The sequence below is a fragment of the Leguminivora glycinivorella genome, chromosome 3, assembly GCF_023078275.1.
Source record: "Leguminivora glycinivorella isolate SPB_JAAS2020 chromosome 3, LegGlyc_1.1, whole genome shotgun sequence".
Lineage (NCBI taxonomy): Eukaryota > Metazoa > Arthropoda > Insecta > Lepidoptera > Tortricidae > Leguminivora > Leguminivora glycinivorella.
In genome coordinates this window covers 17,993,233-18,006,544 of record NC_062973.1, presented here as the reverse complement: position 1 = coordinate 18,006,544, position 13,312 = coordinate 17,993,233, and the positions used below count along the sequence as shown (strand labels likewise).

General features: G+C 38.1%; 1 protein-coding gene across 1 annotated transcript; it reads left to right on the top strand.

The window, feature by feature from the left end:
* Positions 1 to 387: 387 nt before the first annotated feature.
* On the top strand, positions 388 to 1,221 carry LOC125224668. The gene has a single exon (XM_048128095.1). The coding sequence runs from the start codon at positions 388 to 390 to the stop codon at positions 1,219 to 1,221; it is 834 nt and encodes a 277-aa protein (XP_047984052.1).
* The last annotated feature ends 12,091 nt before the right edge of the window (positions 1,222 to 13,312 follow it).

Sequence of the window (13,312 nt, the reverse complement as noted above, 5' to 3'; positions counted from 1 at the left end):
CCGCAGTATGGTGGGACAAAACCAACCAAACGACAGCAATACAAGCTTTAAACAGCCTGCAACGCACTGCTTGCATTACAGCAACAGGTGCCTTCTCCTCGACACCGGGGGCGGCCCTCGATGCACTGCTTGACATTTTACCACTCCCCTGCAAGTGCAAAAGGAGTCCAAGCAGTGTGTCTACAGGATATGCACTCTAAATAGGCCAAAATGGCGCTCCCAAGCACTAGCCAAACTCAAGGCCTGGGTATTTGCAAATAAAACACTTAGCATGCCCACCGATGACACATACACAGAGTGCAACTTTACCAAACTGTACACGGTGGAAATACCTCCTCGAGACAAATGGACTAACGACCAAATGTACGTCGAAGAGGGAAGCCACATATGGTACACGGATGGTTCCAAAAAGGAAATGATGTAGGATGTGGGATCTATGGTGAGAGACCCAAGCTCAGGGCCAGCGTCAGCATGGGCAGACAGGCCTCAATCTTCCAGGCAGAAGTCTTCGCCATTAACAGATGCGTGGAGATTAACCTGGATAGAAACCTAAGACACCAACATATCTACATCAACTCAGACAGCCAAGCTGCTCTGCTGGCACTAGATTCTCTAGAGTCCAACTCAAAGCTAGTCCAGAACTGTAAAACAAACCTAAACGCACTGGCCAACTCCAACAAAGTCACACTTAGATGGGTACCAGGGCACTCCGACATTACCGGAAACGACGAAGCAGACGAACTTGCTAGAAAGGGCGCAGACACACCCCTGATCGGCCCCGAACCGTTTTGTGGAATCACAAAACGAGAAGCATATTCTCTGCTAAATAACCTGGAAAAAAGAAGGGCAATCGATGGGTGGAAGTTCGTGAGAGGACAAGAACACTCGAAAGCCCTAATAAAACCGTTCAACAGCAGATATGCTAAAGAGCTCATAGGGCTCAAAAGACACAAAATCTGCGCGGTATCCAGAATATTGACTGGACACTGCAAGCTGAACAAACACATGTTCCAATTGGGGTTGAAACAAGAGGCGACATGCAGGTTCTGCCAGGAAACGGAGGAGACTGCAATGCACATCCTTTGTTCCTGCGGTCCACTAATGTCAAAGAGAAGTATCTACTTAGGGCGGCAGGTACTGCAACCCTATGAGGTACAAGACCTTACAGCCCAAAGAATCTGGAATTTCCTGGATTCAACGGGCATAAGTAAGGATATATAACCACAAAGGGCCGTCACAATAGATCTCTCTTGGTCGACGTGACACACAAAGGCCCACTATAACAAACAATAATAATAATAAGGGTTGTTAAGAGTGAAGTCACATCTATCGGCATCGAGCCGTATTTTGTGTTTGTGAAATCGCTATGTTAGTATGAAAATAGGTACGTACGCATGCTTTCAGCTTTCCAATGCGTAAGCGTCTTCATACTATCGAGCGATTTTTCGTACAGAAAATGTAGATCGATGCTGATAAATGTGACTTCACCCTTAATCCACTGCTTTGAATTCTCTGTATTAAATAATTGGGTACATGTAAAATAAAATACACATTAGGTCCTCAGAATCTTTACTATCAGCAAAGAAGATTTTACTAAATAGCAGCAATGTCATGTCCTATTATGTTTTATATAAAAATAAATATTTTTTTACTGTAGGTACTATCAAGTTCATAATACATAGGTACAATAATTATGATCAAATCAAGGGTTATAAAAATATATATATTTTTTAAACCTTGGATTTACATTAAAAAAGCGAATTCAAATTGAAAAAAATATTAGTCTTTTATGACTATAGAAAGATTATGCAGCATTCTAAACAGAGTACTTAACCAAAAACAGTGTCTAAAAAAATCAGTCACATAAATGTGATGTAGCTGCAGTTAATTATTCAACTTACTTATTTAAAGAGTTACTGCACCTATATCATATCAATTTTGCAGTAGCTAAATATTCAAAATAAATATACATACACAAGGCAATGTGCAATTGTGCAGCAGTTAGAACAAACAGTTCGTCGATGACCGTCGCGCCGCACCATTGGCCGTTGTCCAAAAACAACGCGGCCATATATGGAGCGGATTGAATAGGGATTTCGGTTCCACCACTGATCCCCACATTACTGTTGCGAGAAGTTTCTAAAACTGGAAGCAGAGTTGTTTTAAGTTTAAGGTAACGGACCCAATCATGGACAGTTTAAGACGATACGGTAGGGGTCAATTCTCCATACAGACGCTCTCGACTATTTCCTCCCTGGTTTTTGAAGATAGAGCAATGATTTTTTAGACACAGATTGTTATTATTTTATTCTGTGTCGGACCGTTTTGATTTTTTTGATATCCTGCTTTTTAAAGACTCTAGAGCTAATCAAAAATTTCCAAAAACGGCCTTTTTCATTGTGGCGCAAAAAAAGGTGTGATACTCAATATTAGTAACAATTAACCAAAAAAACTAAACGGTCCGACATAGATTATTTCATTGTTATTCAGATTCTCAAATTTCGTTCCGATTGATTAAGTTTTGAAGGAGGAAAGAGTTGAGAGCGAAACCTCGACTATAAAGATTTTTTTGAAATATCTTTTGACTGAGTTGTTCTTAATGGACAATTTTTTTTCGATAAATCTAGTTAATAACACTTGTATAATTAACTAAAATTCCCAAGTTGAAAGGGGGGGCTCCTTTCCATTTTAGCATTTTCGCTACCGTATCCGTTAAATGTAAAAATTCTACCGCTAAGCGTGTTAAAACTTGAATGTCTTATCCTTCTTTTACATTTCAAGCATATTGCAGAATAGATACTCCTATTGGTTTCTTCATAGTTAACAAATCAAAACTAGGTGTTTTTTCTCCAATCATGGACAGCAGTTCTCCAGTAATGGATCCCCCATTATGGACAGTGAAATAAGTTTAAAATTTTACTTTTAAAGCCAACTGATACTCAATGAGTCAATTGTATATACCCCAAATAAAATTAGTTTGGGTTATTTTAACATAGGATTGTTTCTTGTAAATTTTGGTTTCATAGATTGTTCCTTGTCCAATGTCCATCATAGGAGGTATGCAGTTTTCCGGGTGGACACTCGCAAAATAAAACTATTTCTGTATATCTTCGGAGCAACAAACTAGTAAGTTTTATACCTTATCTCATGGTTAATGCAGTAAGTAAAATTCATTCAAGTTTACACCGAGTATTATTTTTTTATTATTGTGTACATAAACTCATACTCTCTCAGCAACATTACTAAGAATTCGTCGTGATTTTTTTTTCAGTAAACTGAAGACTTTTATCTTGCCGCCAAATCCTTCAGAAATAACCGAATTAAATGAAACTTCAACATTAAACAGCTCTATAACTCTAGTTTACGGTACATTTCCGTCAGTTTTTAGATACTTATTTTTAAGGATTAGTGTTTTTTTGTCCATAAAGGCATCACCGTCCATTATAGGGTATTTTACATTAGGTGACTACGACTACAGTTGTATGTATTCATAGGTAATAAACGCTAATCAAGTGTAATCATGGAAAAAAGTGATTAAGTAGTTATAATTGCCCCAGTCGAGATTTGCCCCGCTGTACCTTACACAATGGACATTGAGCATTTTTGATAGCACCTGTCATGCATTATATGTCATGCATATTCGTTTAGAATTCTCATTTTAGTCGGAGTGACTTCAATCAAAAGTTGCGAAAAGATGGTTTTGGTGTAAAACGTTTTCTTGTAAGTATATAAACTCACATCATTAGGTTAATAAATGTTTTTTTGTGGACCAATCAATAATGAGAACACCAATAGGTAGGTAGTAATTTTAAACTAAACAAGATAAGATAGTACCTATGCCATACAACAAAATATGTACTTACTTAATAAAAACCGGCCAAGTGCGAGTTGGACTCGCCCACCGAGGGTTCCGTACAAACTTTCAATGGTTAAAATAATCATACTACTTATACTCATATTCATTTATTCATATTTGTAACGCCATTTTACACGTCAAGATTTGATTTAAAAAAATAATATTTATACAGCAATAATACTTAGAGAATAAATAGACAGAAGATTGAAATTACAAAAAGTTAGGCAATATTCACATAAAAAATGCACAAAAATATTTTTCTAATTAGGTAATAAAAAAATTGTCATTAGTGTAGAACGGGTGCTCGACCAGCCAATTTTTTAAGCGATAGGTACTTAAAGTTCGACACACTAGGCGCTTCAACCACATCTTGCGGCAATTTATTATAGACGGCAGGGTCCATCACATGTGTTAATTTGACCGTAAATTGGATTTCGCCAATTTACGGTCGATACCTACAAACTTTCCGGCATTTCGAATGTTGTACTTGGAACACATGTTGTTAGTTTTATCACAGAATATATTATGTATAATAGTACAAGTACAGAAGGCTCCTTTGATGTTCACAAAATGACGCCATTCTAAATTCTTACCTACATTAACAAACGGACCGCACGCGAGCAGCCAACATTGAATTTTTCCCCTCACTAGCTCGGAAACACGTGTTTTGTCCTTTAATACCAGCGGGTAAAAACGCATTTTACCCACTAGTGAGTGGGTAAAGTAATTTGACCTTGAATAAATTCAAATGAACTGCTTTAAAATTGATCAAAGTAGGTGAATCTAGTAATAAAGATCATTTACCACCTGTGGAACTACTGGAAGCAGTGATAAACGCATTTCTTGCGTTGTAGTTTCCTCGCTACAGTGAGGGGAAAAGTTTTGTGTTACACTCGGGTGCAAATGTATTTTACTTCTCGTGTGTTAAAAAACTCGCAAGTTCAGGATTCTATAAATAACTCGCAAGTTCATGATTCTTCAAATAACTATTATACAAATAACTATTATTGCGCCGCGCGAAGGTCGTCGCCAATGAATGGGCCGCGAACTCGCGGCCGCTGACATGTACTTGTAGCGCGGCGATAGAATCGCGGAGTGAGCCGCCCCTGGTTTTGTATGCTGCCAAGTTCTCTCTTACATAAATGGCTACCTGCATGATAACTTTTGCAGGCAGTGTAATGAGTGTAAGGCTAGGAACATACTACGCGGACGTCCGTCGTAAATCGACCGCGACCGCGACCGCGACCGAACAGTGTGCACGGAACAAAACATCCAGCGAGCCAGATTTCGAACGGACGTCCATGCGCTCAAGGCCACGTCCACGTCCGTCGACCGATAGTTTGCACGGTTAAGTGTATATTCATTGTTCAGATCCCCGTCCGCGGTCGATTTACGACGGACGTCCGCGTAGTGTGTTCCTAGCTTAAGGATTCTTATTTTTTAAAGAGTTCTTTGGCCGGAGTGTCTACTGTCTACAGGTACCTGAGCAACGATCCTGACAGCTCGTTTCTGAAAGCGAAAGACCCTCTCCCATTCGGGACAACATCCCCAGACCAGACCTCCGCAACGTACTGTATTAATGAATGGACAGTGGCGAAATAGCATGTCCGGGCTAGTTATGGAGCCACAGACTTTGCAACTCGACCTAAGGCAAAGCACGCACTGCCCCGACTACCACACGGTTTATCTACTTGCTGGTCCCATTTTAAGCCCTGATCAATCTTTAAACCTAGGAAAGTAGTCGTGGATGCCTGTTCAAGTATTTTCCCATTAATTATGAACTGGAGGACCTACGGAAGTAATTAGGACAATAGATCCTTCCTCCTTCCTCCTTCCTTCCTTCCTCCTCCTTCCTTCGGTCCTTTGAGTCGTCGGCACCCAGGCCCCTTCTAAGTACAGGTTTGTACAAGTTTCTAATGAGTCGACTCGGCAACGCACATGTGCCACTCCTTGAGTGGCAAGCGTCCATATGTAACAGTGACCGCTTTCCATCAGGCGGACCGTATGCATGTTTGCCACCTACGTGGTACAAAAAAAAATCTCGACGAATTCACCTTAAACATTAAAAACTAAATCAAAATCGATTGATTCGTTCGGGAGCTAATCAAACCTATTATTATTATAACACTCCTTCGTTTTGGCGTTGGTGGTTAAAAACAAGAAACCTCCTTCAAAACTATAATAAAACACAACCTTCTATGAAAATCGGTAAAGTGCGAGTCGGATTTCGACATTTCCATACAAAAAGGTTATGAGCGCCTGACGACATGTGATAGCACGTACACTAGATTTGTACTTTAAAGATTTTGCGTATATTTTGGAAACTATTGGGTTGGTAAGAAAGTAATGAGCGAATCATAACCAATATTGTAATTTTTATTTAATTTATTATTTTAATCATTTATCAAAAATATAACGGCCTTCGTTATCTACTACTTGTCTCCATCGTTCTGGTAAATAATGAATAGCATCGGCGAAGAAGTTCTTAGGTTTAGATTCAAAAAACTCAGCTATGTACTATCGTAGATGGGCTTGATCATCGAACTTTTTTCATTCAAGGCATTGCTTAGCGATCTGAACAATGCGTAATCCGTAGGTGCCAAGTCTGGAGAGTACGGTGGATGAGGTATCACTTTCCAACTTAGCTCCAATAGCTTTAGCCGAGTCACTTTTGCAATGTGTGGGCGAGCATTGTCGTGTAAGAAAAAAACTTTAGCATGCTGTGGACGATTCTGACAGATTTTTTGGTTTAAATTTTCAAGCTGATTACAGTATACTGATGCGGTAACAGTCATTCCACTTGGTAGGAGTTCCCAGTGAATAATACCATGAATATCCCACCAAACGGACAGCATAACTTTTTTCGGGTGAGGCTCTGTTTTTGGTGCCTCTATTCCTTTTTCGTTTGGAGCTAGCCACTGACGTTTGCGTGTGTGATTTATATATAAGACCCATTTTTCATCTCCAGTGATAAGATGGTCCAACCAGTTGAATGTGCGGCGAAAAGACAGAAGTTGTACGCAGATATCGGCACGGCGGTTTAGTTGATCCCTATCAAGTTCGTGCGGTATCCAAACACTGTATTTGTAGTTTTTTCCCAACTCGTGTTTCTATGGTGACATGAGAGCAGCCTAACTCGGTAGCAAGAGTACGACTCGTTAGCCTCGGATCTCCTTCAATTAAGGTTTTTAATTTGGCTACATCAATCTTCACCGGTCGACCAGACTTAGGTTGATCTGATAATGAAAAGTCGCCACTACGAAACCGCTGGAACCATCGTTTCGCCGTGGCCTCAGACACAACTTCAGGAGCAACACGCTGACATATATTACGCACTGCTTCGGCGGATGCATGGCCAGACTGAAATTCATATAGTAAGCAATGCCTTACATGCACTTTTAATTCGTCCATTTTCTTCCTTCTATTAGCTCGGCGACAGCTAGTGAATGACTGACGAGAAACTGTGCGACTCGCCCTTTATATACTTTCGACCATAGAAGATTCTAGAACTCTCTCAAAAATTTTATGTGGAATTCAATCGATCGCTCATTACTTTCTTACCAACCCAATATAAGAGATAGAGCAAATAGACTTCAGATTTTGGTTGTCGGTGGCACAATTTTTTTGTTTTCGTATATATACACCATTTTTTGGACCTATTAGGGCAATATTATGGTCAGTGCAGTTCTAAACAGTCTTAAGCGCCTCTTTTTTAGTAGGAACTTAAGTCATTTTGGCAAATGACTAAAATTTTTTACAATTTCTAAACAGAAATCAATTTCTTTCTACCTGTCCATGGCGCTCACAAAATTTCAAAACATTTAGTAAGTACTTGCAGCGGCAGTGAGTGAAAATCTCAATTTGAGTTTTTTTCTCTTAAGTCCGACTTACGCTTGACTGTAGATTTCTAATAGGTTTTCCTGTAATCTACAGGTAGAGGGCTACCTCGTGTATTTTTTTGAAAATTTTACGCTAAGTAGTTTCGGAGATAAGGGGGGGGAATGGTCATTTTTCTTAAACAACTTCTAAATTACCAAAATAAAAACTATAAAAAAATATATTTGAAATGCTTATAAAATGCTCTTTCATTTGATATGTATCACAATATAGTTCTAATAACTTTGATTTTTAATTTTCAATTTTACCCCCCAAAAGTGCCCCTTATGATTAAATTTCGTTTAATTTCATTTAATTATACTACATGTCCGTCTTTGGGCCACAGGTTTACATACGTGTGACAAATTTCAAGTAAATCGGTCCAGTAGTTTCGGAGAAATCGGCTGTGACAGAGGGACAGACAGACACGCGAGTGATCCTATAAGGGTTCCGTTTTTCCTCTTTGAGGTACGGAACCCTAAAAATGTGGATCTTAACGTCACATTAAGGACCAGAAACAACGCCAGGAATAATCGCGACATCGTGACGCACTCAGTATGCCCCGAAAAGTTTTGGAGAGCGTTTATATACCGTCACTCAATTATAAACAAAGTAAACAATCATTAAAATTGTTATCAAAAATCGTGGCGATTACGTGTTGACTAACGTAATTAAAATGTAGGGTTTCGTACAAATTGTTTCGCGGTGTGGCTTCCAAGCTAGGGCTCGGAGATTCAAGGGCCTTATCACAGTTGCGATTTGCGGGCGATTTGAAAGCGAAGCGAACGCGCAGCGAGTTCGCCGCGAGTGCGCAGCGAGTTCACCGCGAGTGCGCAGCGTGTTCGCCGCGATATCAATAGCAACAGTGTTTGACTCTTCCGACGGTGCCATTATTGTTGCTTGTCCATGTCCACATTCTGAGATAATAAACTACTACAATTAATATCGACTTAAACTAAAGTGGATAGAAATTATTGGGTTGGTAAGAAAGTAATGAGCGATCGATTGAATTCCACATAAAATTTTTGAGAGAGTTCTAGAATCTTCTATGGTCGAAAGTATATAAAGGGCGAGTCGCACAGTTTCTCGTCAGTCATTCACTAGCTGTCGCCGAGCTAATATAAGGAAGAAAATGGACGAATTAAAAGTGCATGTAAGGCATTGCTTACTATATGAATTTCAGTCTGGCCATTCAGCCGCCGAAGCAGTGCGTAATATATGTCAGCGTGTTGCTCCTGAAGTTGTGTCTGAGGCCACGGCGAAACGATGGTTCCAGCGGTTTCGTAGTGGCGACTTTTCATTATCAGATCAACCTAAGTCTGGTCGACCGGTGAAGATTGATGTAGCCAAATTAAAAACCTTAATTGAAGGAGATCCGAGGCTAACGAGTCGTACTCTTGCTACCGAGTTAGGCTGCTCTCATGTCACCATAGAAACACATTTACACGAGTTGGGAAAAAACTACAAATACAGTGTTTGGATACCGCACGAACTTGATAGAGATCAACTAAACCGCCGTGCCGATATCTGCATACAACTTCTGTCTTTTCGCCGCACATTCAACTGGTTGGACCATCTTATCACTGGAGATGAAAAATGGGTCTTATATATAAATCATACACGCAAACGTCAGTGGCTAGCTCCAAACGAAAAAGGAATAGAGGCACCAAAAACAGAGCCTCACCCGAAAAAAGTTATGCTGTCCGTTTGGTGGGATATTCATGGTATTATTCACTGGGAACTCCTACCAAGTGGAATGACTGTTACCCCATCAGTATACTGTAATCAGCTTGAAAATTTAAACCAAAAAATCTGTCAGAATCGTCCACAGCATGATAAAGTTTTTTTCTTACACGACAATGCTCGCCCACACATTGCAAAAGTGACTCGGCTAAAGCTATTGGAGCTAGGTTGGAAAGTGATACCTCATCCACCGTACTCTCCAGACTTGGCAGCTACGGATTACGCATTGTTCAGATCGCTAAGCAATGCCTTGAATGAAAAAATGTTCGATGATCAAGCCCATCTACGACAGTACATAGCTGAGTTTTTTGAATCTAAACCTAAGAACTTCTTCGCCGATGCTATTCATTCTTTACCAGAACGATGAAGACAAGTAGTAGATAACGAAGGCCGTTATATTTTTGATAAATGATTAAAATAATAAATTAAATAAAAATTACAATATTGGTTATGATTCGCTCAATACTTTCTTACCAACCCAATATTTTGCTGACGAAAACAGCATGATGTCTCGACTCTAGACGCGGCAAGCCTATCCTCTGAATCAAATATTATATATAAATAAAGAATACGTATAAAACTGAAATGTGAATTAGACCTTAGTCTGTCTTCAAGTAAAATACATTTTGCGTGGAGCCTATGTTTCTACCCTCTCCATTGTATCGATATCGATAACGAACGCAAGCATGTAGCGTACGCCGTACAAACCTATTTGACAGATCTTTGACACATGACACTGTCATGATGACAGTTCGTTGTCGTAAATTGTGTTAACGATTTTGGAAACAAACTAATACTAACTGACTTAAGTCACTAGTATAGGTGACCTGACTCTTAAAATATAGTAATTATATTCTCTTTGAACACAACCACATTTTTCGTAATTGAGAACCGGATATTTTCTATTTAACCTGTCTATGGCTTGTTCGGCGCGTGTTTTGTTGGCAACTTTGTCGAAACCTTTTTCAGTATTTTGTATTTTATTTTCTGTCAACGTTTTTGTGCAAAATCTTAAGTTATTAATTATTATGAGTGATTCTGATGAACAATGTACTCCCTAAGAAATCAAGGTTATATGGCGCTCAAAGTGACTGCCAATTTGTTACTTGAAAAATCTAGAAAGCGTATATGGAAATTAACCTATTTTATTGTTCTCGGATAGGTATGTATTTGGCTGTCGTAGAAAAAGTATGGTATACAATTGTAAATAATATAATAACTATACTAATTTGACAACTTGAAACTTAATAATGATCGTTAATAAATAATAACCAATGTTTTCAATGATAAGTAAGTACTTTATTTTTATTTACATGTTATTTATAAATAGCATTGAAAATATTGAAATAACTTTAGCAGATTTCGTTACTTATCAAGTAATTTGAACTACACGTGAACATATATAAATAACCGGATTCAACCAAAGATAAACGTTAAACCCAAACCAACTCCAAGCCAGCTACCCATACTTGTCTGGAAGAAATCGCTTTTTAGCGATAATACCGCCTGTTGTTGCCTAATTATACTCTCACTAAATATTGTCTATAATTTTACATGTAAAATGGTGCAATAAAGAATATTTACTTACTTACTTTCTTAGGTATTTAATTATTTTTCAATGTGTTCATAAATACCATTGGTTTCTTGAGATTTTGTATTAATATTTATATCTGTTGACTTCTAAAGCTAATATTTGTTTGCCCTTCTAAAACTAATATTTTCTAAAGATAATATTTTCTAGCCCTAAACATGGCTTAGATTAATTCAGTATTATAGATATTATATTATTATGAATCAGCTACAAAATGTTTCTGTTCTTGAGTAGGTATATCTAAAATATGAAGTTCCTATACGATTAAAATGATTGAAATATTTACTTAAGCTATAGACAGTTCTATATTATCTATACACGGCGTAATATGAGGAAACTAAAAGATTTTAACCACGTATTTCTGAGAGCAAAATAAAGATAAAATGTTATATGACATCAAGCAAATTTCGTGAAAATATTTGTTTGTATATTTTTTTTTTACTTTAATTGGATGTATTTTCACTTCTTCTTCTTTTAACTTAAGAGCTGTGCTCTGGTCGGTGGAGCAATCTCCAACTCGTCCGGTCTTCTGCCAACTCCTTCACCTTCTGGTACGACACGACCTGAACCTTTTCTTTAATTTGGGTGAAATAGTTTCTCCTAGGTCTTCCTCTTTCCCTCTTTTCTTCTACTTTTCCTTCTACGATGTTTTTGAGAAACAGGTCGTGTTGTAACAGTTTCACATAAAATTTAAATATTATTCCTAAAACTGGCACTTAAAATGAAAATTTAAATTTTTGCAATGAGTCACTAGTTACTTTTTTATATCTATCAACGAGGATAGTTAGATTATGTACGATAACGGCATCGTCGCCATCAAAACAGCGTAAAAAAAAAACAATTACTTATTACTTCTTCTGAGCAGTAATAAGTGATTGTTATTTTTTTTAATGCTTATAAATCTGAAAGTAGGCGAAATCCAGAAAAGTTTACATGACATTATACTCTTCTGATATGACGAAGAATACGCTGCTAAAATTATTCGATTTCCTCATGTTACACCGTGTATAAGAATAATATACCTACATAATACTATTCCTCAACTAACACGCATCGCATGCGACAGAAACCACAAAACTTGATACGTACCTACTTAGTAAGATTTTTAGGCTTTGAATGTATGTTGAATTTTAATTTATACACAACAGAATTTTTATTTATTTTATAAAGCTACAAAGTTTTTCGGCGTAAGAACAAAATAAAAGCACGCCGAGGAGTTAAGGGTGAAACGACAAAACTCACAAAAGTAACTCTTGTTCGACCGAAATCAAAACAAGCAGGTAGAACAAGGGTGACGTTGGATTTAACGCCCGCCGTAAACTCGAGCCTATCTCGTAACCGCTGTACGGTGCGATTCCAACTTTAATGTACTGTCTCGCGACGACCGGACTGGCATAGTCACCTGCCTAAGTACTTAGCATAGCACCGAAGAGAAGTTTAAAAAATTGGGAATGTTCTAATTTAATGTTCTTCGCACATTTATTGCCAAGCTTTAAGCGATCGTCAACTGTTGAGAATATACATCGTGTTTTTATTGAATTCCGTTACCTTCCCATAATAGTTTCTTTTAATTCGTAACTTTTTTCCGAAAAATACCATACACCTTAGATAGATTTTACATCAATTGCTGTTAAAGAAAAGGGCTTTGTGTGTTCGATATGCGATTGAAATGTCATAGTCTTAACACTTAATGTGAATTAATTGTAAAGACCGTTTCTCAACAGCAATTGAAGTTCACATCTATTGCAGTTATATGGTTTTTTTTTAGAGAAATATACAAGAAAACTAACTGTGCCATTCTGTCCCCTATAATGCACCTAACTATATGCTGAAGTTAACGGAATTCAATAAAAACACGGTGTATAGTAATAAATCCTAATCATAAAGAGAATGTTCTCAACGGCCACTTTCTAATTTCAATTTCCACTAATTTATGGAAATTTTGAGAATGTTCTACAAGTTGTACATTGCTACACCTGCCTGCTAAGCCTAGAGTATTGGGTCCAAATGCCATAAGGGCGTTTATTGGTGTGAGATCAAATATGTATGAATCAGAAACAAATATGTAGGTATGTGTGAACAGCTGTACACACATACTTATTTGTTTCTGATTCATGGATGATTTCTATGTATAGAAGTATCAAGCGCGGATCCAGTTTCGTGCCCAGGGAGGGGGGGGGGTCACGTGGTCTAGTTGTATGGCCAACCTAGGCTCCAGGGGGGGTCACGACCCCCATGACCCCCCC